At 44.0% G+C, this 26423-nt stretch overlaps 1 protein-coding gene across 2 annotated transcripts in view; it reads right to left on the bottom strand.

The window, feature by feature from the left end:
• The window catches only part of LOC106610172 (N-acetylgalactosaminyltransferase 7), a 29101-nt gene that overhangs the window by 1777 nt on the left and 901 nt on the right, over window positions 1-26423 (bottom strand). The window contains exons 2-11 of one of the 2 annotated variants that reach the window (XM_014209363.2): window positions 25519-25967; window positions 9784-9950; window positions 5162-5292; window positions 4855-4934; window positions 4314-4496; window positions 2977-3094; window positions 2645-2767; window positions 1884-2102; window positions 274-372; window positions 56-184 (exon numbers count right to left, since the gene is read on the bottom strand). In XM_014209363.2, coding sequence (XP_014064838.1) covers window positions 56-184; window positions 274-372; window positions 1884-2102; window positions 2645-2767; window positions 2977-3094; window positions 4314-4496; window positions 4855-4934; window positions 5162-5292; window positions 9784-9950; window positions 25519-25967 — 1698 coding nt within the window. Of the gene's footprint in view, window positions 1-55; window positions 185-273; window positions 373-1883; window positions 2103-2644; window positions 2768-2976; window positions 3095-3951; window positions 4135-4313; window positions 4497-4854; window positions 4935-5161; window positions 5293-9783; window positions 9951-25518; window positions 25968-26423 lie in introns of both variants that reach the window. The other variant, XM_014209362.2, reaches the window with a different exon arrangement.

A 26423-nucleotide genomic window follows, 5' to 3' on the forward strand; every position in this document is an offset into this window, starting at 1 on the left:
GGTTCTTATCTCAGGATTACACACTTTGTATATGAAGTTAGATGCAGCTGCATACCTTGAAGTATCTCCACTCTGTGTTCTCGTTCATGTTACAGTGTGTAACGATCACCGCCGACCCGTCTGGTCCTTTCGTCAAGCACTGGTCATACTGCATGAGCTGGTTGGCTTCATTTATCCTGAAAAGCTACAAGAGGTGTTTTATCAGTAAATGAGGAATAATGTTTAGGAATAAGTAAAGTCTATAATCCCAAATGACACAAAGGGTTTTCTGACCTGGTTCCCACCCATTCTGTGACAGGGTCCAATCTCCACGTTGCCTCCATTGGTGTGGCCCATACTGTCAATGCAGTAGCTGGTCTCATATCCACGGACCTGGAACAAAGCAATAATGTTCCCTATACATTCCAAATGCACACAAAAGTATGTGGACACCTCTTCAAATGAGTGGATTTGACTCAGCCACACCTGATGCTGACAGGTGTATAAAAAAAAATAAAAAATACACAAATCGCCAAATTTTGCCAGTAGAATGGCCTTCTGAAGAGCTCAGTGACTTTCAACATGGCACCGTCATAGGATGCCACCTTTCCAACAAGTCAGTAAAATTTCTGCCCTGCTAGAGCTTCTCCGGTCAATTGTAAGTACTTTTGTATATATCGATTTCTTGTTGTACTTAAAACAACTTTTTTCTCCCCAATTTCGTGATATCCAAATTGGTAGTTACAGTCTTGTCCCATTGCTACAACTCCCCTACGGGCTCGGTAGAGGCGAAGGTCGAGAGCCATGCGTCCTCCGAAACAAGACCCAGCCAAGCCACACCGCTTCTTGACAAACCGCTTAACCCGGAAGCCAGCTGCACCAACGTGTTGGAGGAAACACTGTCCAGCTGGCGATCAGAGTCAGCTTGCAGGCACCCGGCCCGCCACAAGGATTCGTTAGAGCACGATGGGACAAGGAAATCCTGCCGGCCAAACCCTCCCCTAACCCGGACGATGCTGGGCCAATTGTGCGCTGCCTCACGGGTCTCCCGGTCACGGCTGGCTGTGACATAGCTTGGGATCGAACCTGGGTCTGTAGTGACACCTCAAGCACAGCAATGCAGTGCCTTAGGCTGCTGCGCCACTCAGGAGGCCAACTAATTGCTGTTATTGTGAAGTGGAAACGTCTAGGAGCCCCCAACGCCACCGCAGTGGTAGCGCCAAGTAAACAGCCTCTGTAAAGTTTCTGCAGCGATGAATCTCCAGGAGAATCAGGTTTCCGGCAGCGTGTCCAGGAGAACACTATCTGCCTAAATGTATAGTGCCAAGTGTCAAGTTTGGTGGAGGAGGTATAATGGTCTGGGGCTGTTTTTCATGGTTTGGGCTAGGCCCCTTAGTCCCAGTAAAGGGAAATCTTAACCCTACAACTTTGTGGCAACAGTTTCCTGTTTCAGCATGACAATGCCCCCGTGCACAAAGCGAGGTCCATACAGAAATGTTTTGTCGAGATCGACAAAGAGCCCTAACCTCAACCCCATCGAACATCTTTGGGATGAATTGGAACGCCAACTGCAAGCAAGGCCTAATCACCCAACCTCACTAATACTCGTGGCTGAATGGAAGCAAGTCCCCGCAGCAACGTTCCATCTAGTGGAAAGCCTTCCCAGAAGAGTGGAGGCTGTTAAAGCAGGGGACAATCGCCACTAAATGGCCATGATGTTGGAATGAGATGTTCAACGAGCAGGAGTCCACATACGTTTGGTCATGTAGCGGACAGTAACACACTACTCCTCAACAGATGTATATTTTGATATTTTAATGAAGTAAGACTGCAATTCAGCTTTTAGCTACTATTGTGTAGCATGAATAAACTAAAAACAAAATATGGACAATATTTTTGCCTACCTCTCCCCACTCCACGTTTTTGGGAGGCAGTGGGTAGTTCATGGGGATGTCATAGGCAATTTCTTCCATGAACCACTTGAAGCTCTTGCAGCGGTGCTCCTCTCTGAACTTCTTGAGCTGGCTGATGTCCCCGTAGGCCAGGGTGAGGGTCTCCGGCCGGCTTGCGTAGAAGTAGTCCTTGTACTCGTCCCACCAAACCTCCACCACACGCACATAGTTCTGGAGCAGGGAGGATCAGAATAAAACGCCAATTATTAGTTCCCATGAAGGACAACACCTCTTGAAGGACATAAGTCAGTCAATCCATATGCTACTTCTCATATGGTGTTTTTCCATAAGATTGCTGATGTTTTATGATACAATACAGATGACCGATACATATGATGATATCCATATAATTAATCCACTACTGACCATTTGATAAACGGCTGTAGGCCTACATGAACTGTCCTTAGCACAACATATCATTCAATCTAGTCACCCTTGTAGACATTTGAAACTGGCTGAACCATATTAGTTTACAAGGATGAATCCAAGTAAATAAGCAGATGGTGCCAGGTCAGCTCAAAGGAGCCAAGAAAAGCTGCCAGGGATTTGCCAGAGTGGGCTAGCCTGGTCCCAGATCTGTTTGTGTTGTCCTGCCAAATCTTACAGTCATTGTGACAATCACCATAGGAGTTGGAAAGAGATTGAAAGCAGATCTGGGAGCAGGCTAAGAGGGGCAGCCTGAGTGCTAAGTTTGACAGATGTGGCACACTGACCTTAAGTGTGGGCGAGGAGCCAACGTGAGCAGGGGGTGGGTTGCCCTGCCAGCCCTGTAGGCGGTAGATATGGCCCACGCGGGAGCACGGCACGAAGAGCAGCTGGCCACCACACTGCCAGATCTGGGATCAGATCAGGACAATAGAACATGCTGAACATACAAAGCTGAAAATACAATAGTTGAAATTCACAGCAAATAAATAACAGCTACTAATCATTATGCATGATTAGTAACAGTATCAATACAGGACCAAACAATAGCCCAAGTATTTTATTATGATGTGAAATCTTTCGTAGATGATTGAGAGCTTTAGGTGGTCTTAGTGTTTACCTTATAGGATATCTCAAAGTTCTCCCCTCCCCAGATCTGCAGTCCTGGGTCATAGAGGCCCAGCTCAAAGAAGAAGTCCCTCTCAATGGCAAACAGCCCCCCAGCCATGGCAGGAGACCTGAGAAAGGTCCAAAACTACATTACCCACAATCCACAGGAGTCTCACCCAGAGAGAGGGACAAGAGCTAAAATGTAGTAGGGAAGAAGGTGGATACATGATTAAATAGGGAGAAACATAAGCATTATGACAAAAAGAGTGAAGAACATTGACCCAAAGAGTGCTCCCAAACATTCCTTCCTGTCAAATGACCAAATATCATGCTAGCCATCGAAGGTGAAACATTACTGATTTATCTTCTAAAACAATAGAATAACGTGGTAGGATACCGAGTTGTGGAGAAGACAGAAGAGATTATTGGTGAGGAAATCACACCAAGAAAAACTGAGAATGAGAATGCAGGACATTAGTGAGAGATTAAAGAGTTTAATTTCAACGACTTAAGCAATGATTTCTAAGGCACAAGCAGTGGCATCTGTCAAAATTCCTTCCAGGTATCAGAGACTGCTAGCATTCAGTGTTGGGACAAATTGATACTTTTAATTGGTCCAGGCCATAGGCATTTCCTCAAGAGCATGAAATTTGGCACTAGCAAGTTAGAGAAATTAATAAAACCACATTGAGTGCTACAGTTGGTAATTAATGGGTATTACATAGCTTTCTGATTATTGTTACATCTACAGACCACTATGAGGTAGTGCTTGTGTTTCATAGTTAAAGTACTGCGATCACTAGCAGGTCAGCATATAGTTATACACTATAGAGAAGTGCCAAGCAGTAGTATGAGCAAGCCAAGGCCAAGCAAATAGTACTGTACATGCAGACAGCATATTGTATACTCTAGTGCATCATTTGTGCCTCAGTTAGGGGTTGATGTTGCAAGCAGGGTAGATTTTTTTTTAGTGCCGATAAATTACCGATAGGGCTCAGTTTTAGTTAATCTCTTCTCCTTCTCCCTGCTACTGAGGGGCACACGCTTCCAGAGCATGCTCCAGTCCCATGCTCCGCGGGCAAAACCATCCTCGTCTCCTCCCCCTTGTGGGTCAATTCGGAATGTCTGGCCTTCTATGGAGTCTATGAGAGGGACCGTGCACACCGTTCTGGGTAGGGACAGCCGGTGGGGAGATGGGAGGGTTTCATGCATCACACACACACACACACACACACACACACACACACACACACACACACACACACACACACACACACAAGGGGGGGAAAACAATACATCTGGGTTTTAGATGGGCATGCAAGGCATGGATGGCAGCAGGATGTTTACCGATAAGGCTCGGTCTTATGCTTTCGCTTAGCCTTCTCCCTGCTGGAGAGAGGCACTCTCTTCCACAGCAGGCTCCAGTCCCAGGCTCCCCGGGCCAGCCCGTCCTCATCACCACCTTGCTGGGGCTCTATGGTATAATCACTGCCGTCTATATAATCTATCAGAGGTACAGTGCATACCGTTCTGGAAACAGGCAATGAGAATACACACACACACACACAAGATGTTACAGTGGGGCAGACCACTGCACTAAATGGATATTAATTACTGATCAATATTTAGCATAGATAAACAGTTTTGTATATTCAGCATGGATGGATACACCCATCAATATAATCATCTGCACATGAATTAGGTTGTATATACGTCAATGTATATCACTAGTTATGCTGTGACATAATACAGAGATGTTTCTGGTAGAGGATTCATGACCTGCACCATTCATTGATGATGGGTCAGAATATTTTTCATTATTACAGTAGAACAAGTCATCATATATGAAGTAGAAATATTCAAAATCACAGCCGCAGACCACTCATACCTGTCCTTGGATATGGGGGCCACCAGAGGAGCGTACCAGTTGGCAGCGACTTCACAGTGAGCGTCTAAATAGATAAGAACCTACAGACGACGGGACACACACAGCAGCCAAACACGTCAGACATTGGAGAGAACAGTTACTTGACAGTAGAGTTGTTACCATTCCATATCTTTCCATCTATATGGATGTCAATCTATATTAGTGGCTCCAGATCAATCCATTCATTCATTCATTCATTCATTCCCCCTTTCCCTTTGTCTCATCCACACACAGTAAGTGTAGAGGTGATGGAGTAGCTGTAACCTACCTGTCCCAGGGTGGCTACATGGGCTCCTATACTCCTAGCCTGGATGAGGCCCTCTCGCTTCTCATTGCGGTGCAGTTTGACCAGGCCATTCCACTGCTTAATGTACTCTTCTAGTCTCTCCTTCAGGTGCACTGGAGACAGACAGTGAGATTAAACCTACTTTTATTTGTCACGTACACAGTTTACCAGGAGTTACAAAAGGTGCAGTGAAACGCTTGGGTGCTAGGCCCCAGAACATTGCAGTACAATAAATCAGACTCAAATCAATAACAAGTAATAGAAGAGGTAGTATTCCTAGTAATAGCCTGATATGTACACAATAGGATATCCTACAGTATTAGATCATTATTGTGCTATGAAAAGTATGACTGCATTTACAAATATAAAGTGGGTAGTGACTTGGTCGCGCAGATTATATACTACAATCGTCACTAGAAGCTGACACACCGGTAGGATTATCAAACGTTTGCCAGCCGACAGTACTTAGCACCTCTGAACAGTGTCGGCAGTCAATCTCCTGTTCACACAGCAAAGACCTTGAAGTCGTCAGCCTTGTTAAAATACTCTAAACCAGAAGGTGGCAGAAGCACTGTTTGACACTGCTAAGTTTATGGTCTAGATTCCAATGTTAGCTAGCTAGCTGTGCTAATGTTGTAATTTTGCAGAAAGCCCTTCTTGATACTAGCCAGAGCTAGATTACTACCTAGCAAGATGACGAAGAAACAATTCAATTTATTCTCCATAATCCTATACAGCTAGTACCAGCCCATGGCCAAAAGTTTAACTAGCTAGCTAACGTTTGCATATTCGCTAGATGATGCAACATAGCTAGCTAGCTCTGTTTCGTTAGCTAGCTAATGTCAGCATATTTGCAAGCTAGTGCAACATACACCTGTTGCTGACAGGTGTATAAAATTGAGCATAAAGCCATGCAATCTCCACAGACAAAATGTTGGCAGTAGAACTGGCCTTACTGAAGAGCTCAGTGACTTTCAACGTGGCATAATCATAGGATGTCACCTTTCCGACAAGTCAAATTTCTGCCACGCTAGAGCTGTTCTGGTCAACTGTAGGTGCTGTTATTGTGAAGTGGAGCAACAGCAGCTCAGCCGCGAAGTGGTAGGCCACACAAGCTCACAGAACAGGACCACAGAGTGCTGAAGTGAGTAAAAATCGTCTGTCTTCGGTTGCAACACTCACTACTGAGTTCCAAACAGAAATGGTTTGTCGAGATCGTTGTGGAAGAACTTGACTAGCCTGCACAGAGCCCTGACCTCAACCCCATCGAACACCTTTGGGATGAATTGGAATGCCGACTGCAAGCCAGGCCTAATTACCCAAAAGTGCACGTCCTAACTAATGCTCATGGCTGAATTTGAGGCAAGTCCCCGCGTCAATGTTTCAAGTGGAATGCCTTCCCAGAAGAGTGGAGGCTGTTATTGCAGCAATGTGGGGGGACCAACTCCATATTATGTTTTTGGAATGAGACGTTCGACAAGCAGGTGTCCATATACTTTTAGTAATGTAGTGTAGCTAGCTAAGGACACTGCAGCTAACACAGGCAGCGGTTTCATGGAAACTAATCCATTGTGATTTCCTTATGTCAATATTTGCTCCAGTGGTTAGCTAGCTTGCAGGAAATACTTAGTGTTGTGTGCTTTGAGTCTGTGCACTTAGCTAGCCTCTATGGGCTAGGCGGGACGAATTCGTCCCACCTACGTAACAGCCACTTGAAGCCTGTGGCGCGACTTTCAAAACCTTAAAAATCCTATTACTTCAATTTCTCAAACATATGACTATTTTACAGCTATTTAAAGACAAGACTCTCGTTAATCTAACCACACTGTCCGATTTCAAAAAGGCTTTACAACGAAAGCAAAACATTAGATTATGTCAGCAGAGTACCAAGCCAGAAATAATCAGACACCCATTTTTCAAGCCAGCATATAATGTCACCAAAACCCAGAAGACAGCTAAATGCAGCACTCACCTTTGATGATCTTCATCAGATGACAACCCTAGGACATTATGTTATACAATACATGCATGTTTTGTTCAATCAAGTTCATATTTATATCAAAAAACAGCTTTTTACATTAGCATGTGACGTTCAGAACTAGCATACCCCCGCAAACTTCCGGGGAATTCGCTAACATTTTACTAAATTACTCACGATAAACGTTCACAAAAAGCATAACAATTATTTTAAGAATTATAGATACAGACCTCCTCTATGCACTCGATATGTCCGATTTTAAAATAGCTTTTGGTGAAAGCACATTTTGCAATATTCTAAGTACATAGCCCAGGCATCACGGGCTAGCTATTTAGACACCCGGCAAGTTTAGCACTCACCATAATCATATTTACTATTATAAAAGTTTGATTACCTTTTGTTGTCTTCGTCAGAATGCACTCCCAGGACTGCTACTTCAATAACAAATGTTGGTTTGGTCCAAAATAATCCATCGTTATATCCGAATAGCGGCGTTTTGTTCGTGCGTTCCAGACACTATCCGAAATGGTAAAGAAGGGTCGCGCGCATGGTGCAATTTGTGACAAAAAAATTCTAAATATTCCATTACCGTACTTCGAAGCATGTCAACCGCTGTTTAAAATCAATTTTTACGCCATTTTTCTCGTAGAAAAGCGATAATATTCCGACAGGAAATCTCCTTTTCGGCAAACAGAGGAAAAAAATCACAAAGGCGGGGGCGGTCGGGTCACGCGCCTAAGCCCAGAGTCCCTTGATCGGCCACTTGAGAAAGGCGATAATGTGTTTCAGCCTGGGGCTGGGATGACGACATTCTGTTTTTTCCCGGGCTCTGAGCGCCTATGGACGACGTAGGAAGTGTCACGTTAGAGCAGAGATCCTTAGTAAAAGATAGAGATGGAAAAGAAGTTCAAGAAATGGTCAGACAGGCCACTTCCTGTAAAGGAATCTCTCAGGTTTTGACCTGCCATTTGAGTTCTGTTATACTCACAGACACCATTCAAACAGTTTTAGAAACTTTAGGGTGTTTTCTATCCATGTGTAATAAGTATATGCATATTCTAGTTACTGGGTAGGAGTGGTAACCAGATTAAATCGGGTATGTTTTTTTATCCAGCCGTGTCAATACTGCCCCCTAGCCCTAACAGGCTAACTAACATCCCATAGCCTACATTGCATATGAAGTGTGACTGGCTCATGACATTTAACTGTACGGAGAAAACGCCCTCTTCCCATCTTTGTTGTCACTCCTGTCGGCTCTCCCACGTGGGGGTTTGTGCTCTCTGATCGGCTCAAAGTCAAGTAGTTGGCCACTGACGAGAATTGCAATTCTACAAGTAAAAACGGCAGGTTCGTTGCTACCGGGGACAGCACGCAGCAGGTACCGCTTTTGTTGTAGTAAGAAAAGGCACAGCCTACCACTGTGATAAGTACCTATCAGCAGCAAGACGGTTTCATGCTTTAACTATACAGAGATATTTCTGTATCGACCCTAGAATGCCATTTTATAAACCATAACCTTGAGTTTAATTCCATAACATCAGAAGTGCAACGACGATGAGCCCCTGGCATCGCTATATATTGCTTGCGGTCTGTGAGTTAGTCACAACCTTTATAATTACTTGTGTAATGTTTAGCTGTGGCTGCCTGCTGTAGAACTAAACGTGCAACAACTGATGTGAAACCTGAGCAATAGTGTGGCATCTTTATCCTTCAAAACCCTGTTTCCAATGGCCAGACTACAGCTTGATTGGCAATGAAGTGCTTGTGATAGCATGCAGATGGGTTAGAATACTGTAACAGGCTTTGGTAATAGCCATCAGTGGCAGGCTGCATGCTTAATGAGATGAATTCTCTGAGCTCTTGATGTTCTCAGGAAGTCAGTATCCATTACGTATATTTTGGTGTTGTGGTGCCCCCGCTTCAGGGGAATTACTCAGCCAGCTTTTCACAATGGTGGACTAGGCTCTCACAGTTCTACATCTGAATGGTGGACTAGGCGCTCACAGTTCTACTGAATAGTGTTCCATTGCTTGGGCAGGGCCTCACAATGCAAGACTAAGGGAGACACTGGGGGCGAAAGGCTGTTCCACTCCAATGCTTTTCATAGCCAGTGATAATTTAGCATGACAATGGCAAAGTGTTGTTGCAGAGCGCTGATTCAATTGCTGGGCGTTTTACTTGGTAATTGGAGTGGGGGTCCCCTGCTTACAGCCAACTGTAGTTATCTACTAGCCTAGCTGAAACAAAGCAGGGTGCTTTTAACTTTAAACCAAGAATAGACATGTTATGCACTAAGGCTTGTATCTGAGGAAATGTACAAGTGCAGCAGTGAAGCGCTGGTACACTGCAGCAGAGCGATGGCATGAAGCCTTCTAGTCTAACCTGATTGGCTAATTCAAAATGGAACAAACATTTCCATGCAAGTCCTTTAGCAGACACTCTTATCCAGAGCGACTTAGTGCATTGATCTTAAGGTAGCTAGGTGGGACAACCACATATCACAGTAGGTACATCAATGTAGCTGTCAGCAAAGTCAGAGCTAGTAAGGGGGCGAGCGTTAGTTCAAAAGACAATATTGGTACAATGTAATTTTGCAGAAATTACATTGTACTCAAACCAATGCTACCTTTGTTGCTGAAGTCGTCGATCATGACGATCTCGGCCAGGTATCGTCTGGGCGTTCTCTTGATGACGCTGTGGACCGTCCTCATCAGGGTGGACCAGCCCTCGTTGTGAAACACGATGATGACACTGGACGTCAACAGGTTGTCGTCGTAGTGCCAGTACTTACACCTACAGTAGGAGGAGAGGAAGAATTAAAATGGCTGTAGGCATACATACTGTACATGTAGTGGATAACAGGGAATATTTATATAGATTAGGCTATGTTCAGAAGCTGGAAAGTAACATTTTGACCAAGTTTGTATAGCATTTCATACATTTAGAAAATACTGCTTTGGAGTGATATAGGACTGTACACAAAAAAAAAAAAAACATCATTTTTTTTCTCAAAAAGAGGCCAAAAGGCACAGATTCCACAACGCAATCTGAAGACATCAGAATAGACACAGCCCTGGCTAGCTTAGCTTCACCAGCAATTGCTACTAGCTAGATCCATTCCAACACATGATAGCCCTAAGCTCAGCTGCCTAGCCCTTTCTCCTTTGTGTCTACCCAGAGTTCTGCTAGGCCTCTGTCACAACCCCAATCCCCTCCCCCCCCTCCTCCTCCTCCACAGGCAGACCATCTGTGAGGCAGGAAGGCAGCCCTGCTTTGTGTGGTTTCCTCTGGCAGAGTGCACTGTGTGTATGTGTGCGCGTGTGTGTGTGTGTGTGTCCTGGACTCCACTTCCTCATTCTCAGCGTACTCACTCACTACAAGTCTCTGCTGCTCTTCTACTGCAAAAACAACAGTACTCACTACCTCCCATTGCCACATGCCATGCCTACGTATAGGCTTCAAGCCAGCCAATTGCCCTACAACTAGCCATCCAACTGCCCTGTTAATACAGCTGAGTGTGTGTGTGAGAGAGAGAGAGGCCGGGCCAGACACTGGTGTGGCATACTGAGGGTCTATTTTTAGCCTTGGTTTGAGCCCTTGGCGCTAGCAAAGTAATCTGCCTCGGGGACAACCCGAAAGGAAAAGACGGAGCGTCGAGGCATCTGAGGTCACTTGACCCAAGAACTTTGAGCGTTATCAGTGATATGCGGAATTCAGGACGGAGTGAGCAGTAAGAGGTTGGTCAGGTCTGGGCTGAACTGAAAACAGTTTGCAGCACAGCAGATCGAGAGTATCTGGGAGGGGTTGTTAAGGCTTAGAGACTGAACTGAGAACAGTTTATAGAGCATCTCTGGGAGGTTTCATTTGTGGTGAATCACACAGGTCTGCCTACCGGTACTTCCTGTTTAGGATGATTATAACATTTCTCTTTCTAAGAAACGCCTGGCTGGTTTGTGTGCATTGTGACGCGTGTATGTTTTGGATGTGTTTTGCATTGCAAATGTTAATCCTTGTGTTAGTGTGTGTGTGTGTTGCTCCCATTGCATCTCCCCTGCGGTAACATGCAGAACGGCTCCTGTTCTGACCTGTCCTCCTGGTTCTCACCCACCAAAACTCAGATAAACACCTCAGATTACAGTCCTGTTTGACCAAACCTTTAATATAACCTGAGAGCTCACAGCTCCATTAAGGGAAAGTGTCTTTCAGCCTCCCCAGGCCTGAAAACAGATAAAGATCCTCAGGCACCTCCTCACGTCACTCACTTTTACAGCCAGGGCGGTTTTGGACTGCCACTTTATTATGACCTGCACAAAAATGCTTCAACAGTAAATAAAGGCTAGGAAAGGCCAAAAGAGGGAGGCACTGAAGACAGACGGGTAGCATCTCAAATGGCAAATGATACACTACTTTTAAAACAGGACCCATAGGGCTCTGGTCAAAATATTTGTGCACTATATAGGGAATAGGGTGCCACTTAAGAAGTCTCCCTGGAGAGGCTTATAGAAAGTTGAGAAAGAAAAGATTAGAGGGGATCTTCTACTGAACTGGGATTCAGTGCGCTTACCATCCCCAACCCATCTCCGTGTTTAACAGTGTAACTAATGGCTTATCCTTCAGCTACAGTATGCTGGCTTGTGTTTTGAGTTGAGGCGTCCATGAGTTAGAAGTGCAGGGGAGGAAAGCATTAGTTATATCAGCTTCTTGTAAACACTGTGCAATAGTCTACACATGGGGTAAGCTCTATGGCTGTATTCAAATCTACTGCATTTGAGAACAATTTTGAAGTTGCTGCACTTCATTTCATGAATATTCACTAGGCCTATGGGTAATTTGCTCTGACTGTGTGGAGTGTTTTCTGGGAAAAAAAGTCCAACAGGGATCCATTGCAGAACAGCGGTTAGCCTACATGAGTTTCCACGAAAGCCTCACTCATTCCCATCTGAAACGACACAAATAGAAACATACCCAGTGATGGTCTTGGACCTGATGTTAATTAACTCAAGGGAGCGGGCACAGTTGAATGGCTTGGGTTGCTGTGTGAGAGAGGGAAGGTCTGTTCCAAAGACTTTAGTTCTCAGCATGACAACACACTGAACTCACTACTCCTGGTAAAAGGTCATGAATTTCTCCACATGGCATTACAATCGCAAAACTTCCATACGGATTTTGCAAGCATTTCGCCAACTCATCTTGTGGACAGATGACGTGAACATAAATTATGCAAAATTTAGCTAAGATTATTAGCCAACATATCAGTCAGGATGCAGACTGGAGGCTTGAAGAGTGATCGTTGTGTGTGGAAACATCCATCACGCATCTATAAAGACAACAGTTCTCTCTGTGCTGAGCTCTACGGAGGGGAAGACAAAAGCAACACTAATGAATAACACCGGTGCCTCAACTCACAGTCTGTGAAGGTTACTTGTCGCACTTGAGGCTTCATGTGAGTTTCAGTACGTGTGTGTGCGCCTGACAAATAGATCTAAAACAAGTGTATGCTCGTGTGTGTAGAGGGAAAGAGGGTCCTGTGCTGAGCGAAGGTCAGCCATCTTCCTGCCTATAAAACACCGCCGCAGCCTTGAAGTGAAGCGCCTCGCAGAAATCTTAAATGGAGACTGTTTCACCACATTTCTGCTGACATGATCCCTCCAGGCTAGGCAGCTCTAACCCAGTCACCCTCCCAGAGAAACACTAATGTATGACAGATAGCTACTAACCTACCTCTCAACCACACACAAACATGAAGCCTGGAACACGTCGGCCACGGCCAAGTCACATGTAAAGTACCACACGCATATGCTCTGTCAACAGAACAATTATGAAAAATCACAGCACTAAAAACAATTAAGTGTTTAAAGTCATGATTTAAGGAGGAGGCTAAGGGTGTAACAGCAATGTTTTCATAAGGCTTACACAAATTCTAGAAGTGAATAACTTAACAGTATTGTACTGCTAGTGTCATGTGTGGATATTGGATACATTCAGATTTTGCAGAAACACGATATGAACTGTTCAGCATGGAAAAGACTGAACGCTTACCCGGTTGACTATTTATACCAGGCTGACAACTAGTGCTGTCTGTAGACCTACGGCCGTGTCTCGGGACTAGTCTAATTGATACAGGCTCGCGCTTCAGAGAGGGCAGCTGAGCCAGAGCTGTGGTGAAAATACTGAACATCCTTGGCTTCTTCCCACCGTGTTATGGGACTGGGGCCAAGCATGCACACATAGGCAACACAACTCAGCCCCTCTGCAGAGAGTTGAGAATGTCTAACTTTATCTGCCATGAAAAAAAATAACAATAAAAATGAGTTCCTGCCACTGAATTGCAGTCTTACCCAATGTCCTGAACGGGGTTAAATTAAGAGTAATGGACAAGGCTGCTCAATAGTGACTGCAGTGGGCCATCTTGTGTCCAAAACGGGAACGACAGATCCTGTGTTGAGACATTCACATCCTGATTGCACAACTGAAGTACAACCAATCCACCTCAGCCACATGGGTTTTGTGTAATCAAACACAGATTAAGCTAAATAAATATTGACAAATGATCGTGAACATCTATTAAAAGGGTAATAATGTTCAAATTGACCAAACAACTTTCTATTCCAGATAAATATTTTCTAATGTTTGGCAATTACTTTGCAAAATATATATGCGGCAAAGCCGCTCTACACCATTTACATTTTTATGTAACCTTTACTTAACTAGGCAAATCAGTTAAGAACAAATTCTTATTTACAATGACGACCTACACCAGCCAAACCTGGACGATGCTGGGCCAGTTGTGCGCCGCCCTATAGGACTCCCAATCACGGCCGGTTGTGATACAGCCTGGATTCGACCCAGAGCATCTGTAGTGACGCCTCTAAGCACTGAGATGCAGTGCCTTAGACCGCTGCGCCACTCGGGAGCCCCCCTAATGGTGTGAGTTACACCTTTGCCTACATCTGCTGTGCACTGATCCACAGAAGGGCATGAATAGCAGTGTGTCAATCAGGACCGTCTTTGTACAGAGCAGCTCAAGCCACAGCAAGTGATGCACTTTGTCATTAACTGGTTAGTCCACATGAGTTCTATTTTCCTAACACGGTGCAGTTCACATGGCTGTCAACAACCTCAAACTGACAGAATAATGTACAGCTGCCCATATATCATGGAACGGTTTACATATGTACATTTTTTACATTTACATTTTAGTCATTTAGCAGACGCTCTTATCCAGAGCGACTTACAGTAGTGAATGCATACATTTCATACATTTTTTTCCCTTATTTTTTTTTTCATACTGGCCCCCCGTGGGAAACGAACCCACAACCCTGGCGTTGCAAACACCATGCTCTACCAACTGAGCTACAGGGAAGGCCGATGTAGACCAACTAGGCAATGCAGTCTAGACATGCAGGTCTAATATCAACTGTTAGGTCTGGGGCAGTGATGTAGTGGTTAAAGTGCGTGAATGCCATTTCACAAATAGAAAGTTGCGAAAGAGACGTTCACCCTCCACTACACCCCTGGTCTGGGTGCAGCAACAGTCTCACACCTACTACAGTTAATGTCATCAGTCGACAGTATGTTGTCCTACATTCCTAGGAAGCACCAAACCAAAAAAAGAGGGCCCAGCCCAGCCACAACTCACTCCTGTTCTTTAGTCTAGCATCCATTATCTCTCATACTGACTAGGCTATAGTAAAGTCCACGTGGATGTCAGCACCCCAGCCACATAACCTAAAGCCTGTACTGTAGCGTCCAACCAGGGATGCCTGTCCTGTCTCATGCTGACTGTTCAAATGTGTCCTTTGTGTTCCCACTGGGCCCCGCGGCCAGATGAAAGGCTGGAGAAATACACCTTTGCCTGTTTGTTCTCCACACAGTATTAGTCCATTGTGAGTTGATCAGTGACAGTGTGTGTGTGGCCCAATGTGTGCACACAGACAAAACGATGAGGTGACGCCATTCATTCCTATGTGAAGACTCAATAGCGCATAGAAGCCAATTGAAATCTGTTAAGATGGCGTCTCATGGAGACATAACCTGAAACGTTTGAGCTACTCCAGGAAGTGACGTTGCGCCCTCTCATCGAGTAACTCAAGTTGAAGACCGACCAGGGTACTGCAGGCTGCCATTAGCAATTAAATGACCCTTATACTTCTGTGTGCGATTAAAATAAATAAAAAATGGTTCAAGGACATACATTTGGTGTATTAGAAGCAATTACTAGTACCATGGTCTTCCAAAAATGTTTTTACACAAAGACATTCACATATTGGGGAATCCTGTTTTCTGCTAACAAATGCCTCCCATACCACTGTTGCCTTGAACTTCCATGGCTTCAATGAGAGAGGGCAGTCGTTCTCCCCTGGTTTGGCCATATATAAATGGAAAATTAAAGATCATATTTAGTTAAGAGTGATTAACACAATGTTTAGCATATTTCTGTAACACACATTTCCAGTGCTCTAGCTGTGACAGTCAAGGTGAGGGTTGGTCACTAGACTTGTTATGGATTATGCTCATATCGGTTGATAGTGATTGACGCCAGACTGGGAGGTACAAGGACACACTGACTATTCACGGTTGTATTGATGACCTTCTGTGGACACCGATTATGTAGCAGCTGACAAAGCCGCTGCCTTGGTTTTGAACTGCAAGCCTCTCAGGCTGGTGTTTCCAGAACATTTGGTGCCATCTGATTAGAAGACGAAAAAGGGCCTGTCTCCAAGAGGCCAGTTAGACATTCTCTTTGTTCTGGAGGCGTCTCCGTTACAACTTGACTTGCGATTAACTTGACCTACGACTGCTCCTTTTTGTTCAGCTAGATATTCCCATTATACCAAACTTCACTCAGTACCTGAAATGTACTGCTACACAAACAACTCTACAGAACACTAATCAGCTAGTGTACAGTAATAAAACCTACGTAACAGTCTTATCAAGAACCAGACCACTGGCAACATAGCCTGTACTATTGGGATAGGGACATCAGTCACGCATCTCCAGTAATGAAAAGAATCTGTAGCTGCGCTCTACTTCCAGGGTTAGGAGGACAAGGCGATCTGATACGTTCGTTTATACACTGAATCCAAAACAACTCCATGCAAATGAAATCCAAAAGGTTTCCCCTCAGCTTGAGAACCTTGGGTTGACCTAGCCATGGGACAGCCTAGCCTCCATTCCTCATTTGTTCTGCTATGACTGTTCTCTAATCTGCTCTGATATAAACTAAAGCCATAATGCAGGTCAATTGGATTTATGTTGTTGCGTGTGTTTTGGCTGGCTGGACTGCTCTTCTGTATATACGCTGATGTTCTATGGTAGGGCTCCCACTGGCAAAGAGGTCTGACTGCCCCTCATGTTATTACATCGTCACCTGACCTTAAAGAGTTCCATCAATGCATACTAACCAGTGTTGTTACAGGGATTAAAATCACGTCGCATAGCATTGGTAAAACCATGATATACTCTGGACAAAAAAAGTCACAGTTCATATAAAGGAAATCAGTTAATTGAAATAAATGACACCCTAAACTACAGATTTCACAACTGGAAATACAGATATGCATCTGTTGGTCACAGATCAATTTAAAAAGTAGGGGCGTGGATCAGAAAACTAGTCAGTGTCTGGTGTGAACACGATTTTGCCTCATGCACGACATCTTCACAGAGTTGATTAGGCTGCTGATCGTGGCCTGTGGAATGTTGTCCCACCCCTCAATGGCTGTGTGAAGTTTCTGGATATTAGCGGGAACTGCAACACACTGTCGTACACGTCGATCCAGAGCATCTCGAACATGCTCAATGGGTGACGTGTTAGGTGAGTATGCAGACATTTTCAGCTTCAAGGAATTGTGTACAAATCCTTGCGACATGGGGCTGTGCATTATGCTGAAACATGATGGCGGTGGATGAATGGCACGACAACGGGCCTCAGGATCTTGTCACAGTATCGCTGTGCATTCAAATTGCCATCTATAAAATCCAGTTGTGTTCGATGTCCGTAGCTTATGTCTACCCATACCATAACCCCACCATGGGGCACGCTGTTCACAACGTTGACAAAAATCAGCAAACCGCTCTCCCACACAATGCCATACACTGTCTGCCATCTGCCTGGTACTGTAGAAACCAGGATTAATCTGTGAAGAGTACACTTCTCCTGCGTGCCAGTGGCCATTGAAGGTGAGCATTTTGCCACTAGTCGGTTACGATGCCGAACTGCAGTCAGGTCAAAACCCGGATGAGGACAACAGGCACGCAGATGAGCTTCCCCGAGACGGTTTCTGACAGTTTGTACAGAAATTCTTTGGTTGTACAAACCCACAGTTTCATCTGTCCGGGTGGCTGGTCTCAGATGATACCACAGGTGAAGAAGCCGGATATGGAGGTCCTGGGCTGGTGTGGTTACACGAGGTCTGCGGTTGTGAGGCTGATTGGACGCACTGCCAAATTCTCCCAAAAAAAACATTGGAGGCGGCTTATGGTAGAGAAATCAACATTTAATTCTCTGGCAACAGCTCTGGTGGACATTCCTGCAGTCAGCATTCCAATTGCACGCTCCCACAAAACTTGGAGACATCTGTGGCATTGTGTTGTGTGACAAAACTGCACATTTTAGAGTGGCCTTTTATTGTCCCCAGCACAAGTGTAATGATCATGCTGTTTAAAAATCAGCTTCTTGATATGCCACACCAGTCAGGTGGATGGATTATCTTAGCAAAGGAGAAATGCACACTAAGAGGGATGTAAACAAATTTGTGCACAACATTTTAGAGAAATAGGCTTTTTGCGCATATGGGACATTTCTGGGATTCTTTATTTCAGCTCAACATTTTAAATGTTGCGTTTATATTTTTGTTCAGTATACAAGGCCTAGTGTGACAGAGCTGGAAAGAAATTAGAGGGCATTTTACAGATATTGATAATTACACTAAAGTAGAGAAATGTGAAGTTTGAAATTAAATAATGCCGCTAATAGGATAAGTCACTTGAAAAAGCAATATGACCCATTACATGAATTTTGTTTAATGAGCTACTTTACAATATTGCTTTGTTTGGAAAGTAACGCGTTACTACTATACTACTTTGCATTACTCAAAAAAATATATATTTTTAAATCACCATTTGTTTGACAGTCATAGGGAGCAAGGCGAGCGCTCTACCAAAGATGAGCTGCTGCTCGCTCCTACCTACAGTGCCTTCGGAAAGTATTCAGACCCCTTCACTTTTTCCACATTGTTACAATTACAGCCTTATTCTAAAATGGATTTAAAAAAAATGTTTCCTCAATCTTCACACAATACCCCATAATGACAAAGCAAAAACAGGTTTAGATTTTTTGCAAATATATAAAAAAAATAAACAGAAATACCTTATTTACATAGGTACGCTTTGCTAGGAGACTCGAAATTGAGCTCAGGTGCATCCTGTTTCCATTGATCATGCTTGAGATATTTCTACAACTTGATTAGAGTCCACCTTTGGTAAATTCAAATGATTGGACATGATTTGGAAAAAGGCACACACACGTCTAGATAAGATCCAAGGAATTGTCCATAGAGCTCTCCTTTGAACAGCTACAGCTGCGTACCCCCTCTAGCACCAAGGTCAGCACACTCTCACATGTTTTTTTGCCATCATTGTAAGCCTGCCACACACACTATACATTTATTAAAACATAAGGAGTGTGAGTTTGTCACTTCCCACGAGCTGGGTTACAAAGAGCTCTTACAGGACCAGGGCACAAATAATAATCTTGCTCTTTATTTAGCCATCTTACATCTAAACGTGTATTTGTTAATCAAAAATTGTGAATAACTCGCCACAGGTTAATGGTTGAAAGGATGCACATAACTCTGCAATGTTGAGTTGTATTGAGAGAGTGTGTCTTAAATCATTTAACACAGTCTGTGCCTGTAATTAGTTTTCATGCTAGCAAGGGCCGAGAATCCACTCTCACGTGGTTGCAAAGGGCATCAGTGTGTTAACAGCGCGATTTGCTAAGGCAGGATACTCTGAGCGCAGCCCAATCCAGAAATCTGGCAGTGGCTTTGATTAAATTAAATTTTCACAGAACCGCTTGTTGCAATTTAGATGAGGCTCTCTTGTTCAGATATCGGTAAGTGGACTGGAGGCAGGGCATGAAAGGGATAACAAATCCAGTTGTGTCGTCCGTTTCGGGAAAGTACCTGCGTAATTGCGCACCCAACTCACTCAGGTGCGTCGCTATATCACATTTGACTTTGTCCGTAAGCTTGAGTTCATTTGCACACAAAAGAAAATCATACAATGATGGAAAGACCTGTGTGTTGTCCTTGCTAATGCAGACAGAAGAGCTCCAACTTTTTAAAAATCATAGCCTCAATTTTGTCCCGCACGGTGAATATAGTTGGGGAGAGTCCCTGTAATCCCAGATTCAGATCATTCAGGCGAGAAAAAACATCACCCAGATAGGCCAGTCGTGTGAGAAACTCGTCTTGACTGTTTGCGTGATGACAAGTGAAAATTAATGGTCAGTAAAATAAAACTAAGCTCGTCTCGCAATTAAAAAAATAAAAAAAATTAAAAAAATAAAGTGTCAATACTTTAACCCTTGATGACCAGCGCACTTCTGTACGTTGTAAAAGCGTTACATGATCGCTGCCCATATCATTGCATAATGCAGAAAATACAAGTCAAGGGGCCTTGCTTTAACAAAGATGTCAGGCATTTCCATTGGCAGCAAGAGCCCCTCAGTGGATGCTGCAGTGTACCCAAGTGGCGTCGGAAGCAACTGCTTGCACGCACGTTACCACTCCACTATGTCTCTCTGTCATGGCTTTTGCACCATCAGTACAGATACCAACACATCTTGACCACCAAAGTCCATTTGATGTCACAAAGCTGTCCAGTACTTTAAAAATATCCTCTCCTGTTGTCCTGGTTTCCAGAAGAGGATGTCTTCCTTAAATTGACCCCCCATAAACGTAACGGACATATACCAGGAGCTGTGCCAGGCCCGCCACTTCTGTTGACTCATCCAGCTGTAACGCATAGAACTCACTGGCTTGCATGCGAAGCAGTAATTGTTTCAAAAACATCTCCTGCCATGTCACTGTTGCATAATGAAAGTGTTGTTTGATGGAAACACTGTCTGTATAGTTTTGGCCTTGTCCCAGCCATATCAGCAGTAGCAGGAAGAATGAAGTCCTCCACAATAGTATGGGGCTTGCCTGTCCTAGCCACTCGCTAGCTCACCACAGACTTTCAGTCCATTCTTATTAATGGTATCTGTTGCTTTTATACGTCTTACTACTCAGAAGTAGTCTTAATTCTTGCTCAAAACTCCTGTGGTTTATTTTTCGTTTCTAAATGTCTGCGCAAGAGTGAAGGTTTCATCGAGTTGTGAGACAGTGTGTTATGCGCAAAAGTACTGTGGCTGAGGAAAGGCACTACTCCCAATATAAGTGAACTCCAAATCAATGTTGTTCTCATCATATTTGCGCCTCTTCAATAGGCCAACGTCCCTGTCTGTTGTTCGGTGCTTTCCCGGGTAAGGGGGCAGTAGCTCTTCGGCTGCATCAGATTCACAGCTGTCAGTGGCCATACTAGCTGGGCTAACAACAAATGTAGAATTACTGATGCTAGCATTGGATGTGCTTGTGGAAGCAGAACAACTTGTGTCGTCGACAGGTGCAGGTATAGTACTGCTGGTAGTAGCAGCAACTTACATATATTTTCCCCTCAATCTTCATAGACGGGTTGGTTGTTTAGCAACAAAACTGACATGTGCGCAACTAAATGGGGCAAAACAGCCTGGGTTGGCTTAGATTGTTGACCATTTAGTCTCCAATGTTTATTGAAAACAAATACATTTGCACAATAACCTAACTTATAGTAAACATATCCCTGACTTGCATGTGCACAAACCTATAGCTTTGTTCTACCAACATTTTTCTGCATAACTTCCTATTCTCGCTAACATCAGAAATGACAAACATGTACAGTAAGAATATATATATATATATATAAAAATGATCTGCTCCATCACAGTCACATCATTGTTATCAACGTTCCACAGACGCACCAGCCACATTGAGGTCTAAAAGTAGAACGGGAGCTAATGACTGTATTGCCCAGAGATGTAGTAGATTCCCAAGTCCCTTGTGCTCAGGTCCGGGGCCCAGTGCTCAAGTCGGGTCACTGGGTCCACATGAACTCAAAATAAATGATTTACCCAGTCAGATAAAGCATAGTGGCAAGTAGTCAAGTTGTTTGCTATCCATTTTTCTTTCTGTGCCACCAAAATGTTAGCACTGGTAATGCTAACAGGGCTACGTTCAGCTGAAAAACATTAACATTGTAGATTGAAATTCAATGCATCAAATCAAATTTAATTTATCACATGGACTGAATAAAACTGGTGTAGACATAACCGTAAAATACTAGCTTACGAACCATTCCCAACGATGCAGAGTATAAAAAAAAGAATAGTAACTAACAAGGAATAAAATGCACAAGAATAGAGCTATATACACAGGGAGTACCAGGTCAATGTAATAAGAGGTATTAGACATAGATATGGACACACAAAAGGCAGTAGTGTATGCCTATCAGGATAGATAAGAGTCTAATAAAAAAACAGTAGCAGCAGCAAATGAGTGTAAGTTTGTGTTGTGTCGGTGTGAGAATGACAGTGTGAGATGGTTTGGGTACCATTAATTGACTATTTAGTAGTCTGGCTATTTAGAAGTCTTATGGCTAAGGGGTAGAAGAGGTCTCGGAGCCTGTTGGTCCAAGAGACAATGCCCTGATACGGTTTGCCGGACAGTAGCAGAGTGAACGGTCTATGGCTTGGGTGGCTGGAGTCTTTGGGAATTTTTCAGGCCTTCCTCTGACACCGCCTGATATATACACTGACCAAAAATATTAATGCAACATGTAAAGTACTAGTCCCATGTTTCATGAGCTGAAATAAAATATCCCAGAAATGTTCCGAGCGCACAAAAAGCTTCTCTCAAATTGTGTGCACAAATTTGTTTTCATTTAACCAGCATGATCATTACACAGGTGCACCTTGTACTTGGGACAACAAAAGGCCATGTTAAAATATGCAGTTGTCACATAACACAGAGGTCTCAAGTTGAGGGAGTGTGCAATTGGCATGCTGATTGCAGGAATGTCCACCAGAGTTGTTGCCAGAGAATTCTCAACCATAAGCTGCCTCCAATGTCTCCAATGTCATTTTAGAGAATTTGGCATTACGTCCAACCAGCAGACCTTGTGTAATCATGCCAGCCCAGGACCTCCACATCCGGCTTCTTCACCTGTGGGATCGTCTGACCAGCCACCCTGACAGCTGATGAAACTGAGAACAATTTCTGTCTATAATAAACCCCTTTTGTGAGGAAAAACTCATTCTGACTGGTTGGGCCTGGCTCCCCAGTGGGTGGGCCTATGCCCTTCCAGGCCCATCCATGGCTGCACCCCTGTCTAGTCATGTGAAATCCCTAGATTAGGGCCTAATGAATTTTTCAATTAAATGATTTCCTTATAGGAACTGTAAAACTCAATAAAACATTTTTTTTTTTTAAATCATTGTGTTTATATTTTTGTTCAGTATAGATGTACTGGATGGCAGGGAGCTCAGCTCCAGTGATGTGCTGGGCTGTCCGCGCCACCCTTTGTAGCACTTTGCGGTCAAGGGCAGTACAATTGCCATACCAAGCGGTGAGGCAGCCATTCAAGATGTTCTCGATGGTGCAGCTGTAGAACTTTGAGGATCTGAGGGCCCATGCAAAATCTTTTCAGCCTCCTGAGGGGGGAGAGGCGCTGCAGTTCACTCTTCACGACTGTGCGGGTGTGTGGACCATGTTAAGTCCTTAGCGATATGGAGGCCAAGGTTCTTGAAGCTCTCAACCCACTTCACAACAGCTCCATTGATGTGGATGGGGGCATGCTCTCCCCTTTCTCCTATAGTCCATGATCAGCTCATTGGTCTTACTGATGTTGAGGGAGAGGTTTTTGTCCTGGCACCACACTGCTAAGTCTGACTTGCTCCCTGTAGGCTGACTCCTCTCCGTCAGTGATCAGGCCAACCACCGTTGTGTCTTAAGCAAACTTGATAGTTGGAGTTGTGCACGACCACGCAGTCGATGAGGCACACACCCCTGAGGGGCTCCGTGCTAAGGGTCACCCTGGCGGAGGTGTTGTTGCCTACCCTCACCACCTGGGGCCGACACGTCAGGAAGTACAGCATCCAGTTGCAGAGGGAGGGGCTAGAGTCCCAGGTTGGGAGGGCTGAGTGAGACTACAAATTCAAAGATGGCCTACTCTTCTAGAGCCTACTCAAGGGACAGAAAAACACACCTAGACCGTTTTATTATTAAACTCAATGCTGTTTTTTGGGCTTGTGTTTCTCAACCAGGCAAAGGGTAGCTACTAAAAAGGCAGGTTAGCGAAGGTGAAGCGATCGGTCCAAAAACTCTTTCCCAGTCCACTAAGTGGTCAGAGAATTCTCGATTTAGTCAAGTGAAATACATTTTTTTGTGTCAGTTATAGTCTCGTCAATTGCCACTGAAAAATAGTTGTTTGACAAATATTTCAGTCACCATTTGCTGCCAAAATTAACACTAGTAGAAACAAACCTTACTGCGAGCCATCAGACCACGCGTATAATTTGTGATGTATAATAGGCTTACCTCGTCCTAAATTGAGTAGCACATTTCAGACAATGCGTCTTACAGTATATAACTCAATCAAGGTGTTGCATAGAAAGCCAGCATTCTTCCAAGCATCATTCTTAGCTCAGGCAGTAGGAAGCTCTCTCATCCATTTATATGCAGATGATACGGTCTTATACGCAGCTGGCCCATCCCTGGATTTTGTGTTAAATGCTCTACAACAAAGCTTTCTCAGTGTCCAACAAGCTTTCTCTACCCTTAACCATGTTCTGAACACCGCCAAAACAAAGGTCATGTGGTTTGGTAAATAAGAATTTGTTCTTAACTGACTTGCCTAGTTAAATAAAGGTTAAATAAAATAAATAAAAATCTTACCATTATTAGAAGAATGATGCTACATTTCCACATTCTACCCAGACTTTACTTGATAAAAACATCTTCAATAGAACACCTAGGCCTATAGCCTAATTGGTGTGTAAATGTAAGCATGTGTAACTCTTCTCAAAATAAAATGTTAATATGACTCAAACACTACGAACAGAATAGAGAAGCCACGCCTCGGATCTCAAGGTGTGAGTTTGTGACACACAATATATACAATTTGATAATGGACCAACTGAATAGTTTGACTACCAAAGAATTGCTTTACTATTGGACTGGTGGTAGGCCTTTGTTCTGTTAACATTGCACCACCAACCTTTAAAAGCTGGACCCACACCCTTGTCATACCAGCCCTTCTGGTATAGAACTGTGCTTGCGACACCAGAATAGTGGGTTAGATTCCAATGTATGCACGCATGACAAAGTTGCTTTGGATAAAAGTGTCTGCTAAATGAAATGTACCGGGATTGACATAAAGGGTTGCCCCATTGACTAGGGCACGTGAACTCTGAACAGTGACGCAAGTTGAGCCTCCTCTTAGGTTGCCATACTGAGCAGGTGAAACAAAACAAAAAATAAAAACTGTAAAAATAATTCCAATAGCCTAACTGATCTTTCTGGTTCCTCCCCCCATTGTTTAAGTGAAAGACAGACCATTTATGGCAGTCCGGCAAGTTGAGCCTGCTCTGATAATTATTTTTTTCTGATAACTAAAATTCTTTATATTCTATCAGGTCTTTGATTCCTCCCCTGTGTCGGTAAAGGGCAGCTAGTATGGCATTTGTGTGTAAATAGTTAATTCACATTTTCAGGCAAGTGATCATAATCGTCAGGCCAAAAAAAAAAAAGATTATTTAAGACTCCTGACTTGCCTGATGGGCAAGTGCCTTTCAGACCTTAATCTCAAGCCATGGATACATTATGATCTTTAAAAAATATACATTTGTAAAAGGAACGATTAAGTAACATTCAACTGGAACACCCAGTGAGACATATTTAGAAGAGAAAAACATTAAGTTGATGACAGTTCCCTAACACACGTTCCATTCCGATAGGCCTAGCTACATCCTTAATAGGGACGACTACTAGTCTATACAACCCAGTACCACCAATCCATACAGTAGCCATCTACCTGGGCTCTAAGGCCTACTACTGTAATTACTCTTTATGGTGAATGTCACAGATTCCTTCTTCAATCTAATTCAACTGCCATAACACACAAACCATTCCAATAGGCCTAGGTCTAAAAAAAAAAAATGTATACTATGACCCAGCATATTGTCTATCTGCCTGGATTGGGCCTTGGTCTTAATACTACTTACTCTTCATGGCGAATGTCACTGATGGTCCTGTCTAGGGAGATCATGTCGCTGGCCACCATGTTGAAGCCAAATTCCTTAATGCTGGCCTGGGCGGCATCATGGTACTCCGCTCCCAGGACGAACGGCTTCGCCCCCTCCCCAGGCCCATCCTGCACCCCGTGGGGCTCCGGCTCCTTGAGCTCAAAGTTCCCCAGGGTCCCCTTCCTTAGGACGGGTGCCGAGTAGACATTGGTGTGGGGCTTGAAGGTGACATACTGTTTCTGGATGACATTCTGCTGGTTCTGAGCACCTCCGGCTGGTTTGCCAAGAACCAGCTTGTCGTCTCCTCTGTTCTTCTGTCGGATGGAGTCCAGGTCCACCTCGACCCCTTCCACGTGGGGCCAGGGGACCACGGGTTTGAACTGGTCAGCAATGTCATTCTTTGGCAAGAGGTTAGGGGCATCTCCCTCCTACATAGAATCAGAAAGAGGTTAGCTAGGCCTATTGTTTTTCCAAGGCCTAAAATGGAGAGTGTGATAGATTATCAAGCAAATTTAGCTGACAGCGGTAGCTACTAGCTTTTACAAGGCGTAAAAGGGTTAAAAAGATGATGATGATGCTCTTAATCTAGGTTTGCAGGATCAGCAAAGGTCTTAATCAGCCAATTGAGCTGTCAAGTAGGGCAAACTAGTCCCCCAACAATTAGCTTAAAGTCGAATTCCTTCACTGGCCACATTACGGTATGCACATGCGTTTATGTTCATGAGGTTCACAGTAAACGTCGCTAGGAACATTGCATAGTTAACCAAGAAATTACACGGCATTGCTCGTTTTAACACAGTATCACTTATTCGACAAAGGCAATTACAGCTTCGGTGCGAATCTTGACAGGTGTGAGTTTAGCTTCAGGGATGCATTAACGTAGA

The sequence above is a fragment of the Salmo salar genome, chromosome ssa08 (genome assembly GCF_905237065.1).
Source record: "Salmo salar chromosome ssa08, Ssal_v3.1, whole genome shotgun sequence".
NCBI classification, from domain to species: Eukaryota; Metazoa; Chordata; class Actinopteri; order Salmoniformes; family Salmonidae; genus Salmo; species Salmo salar.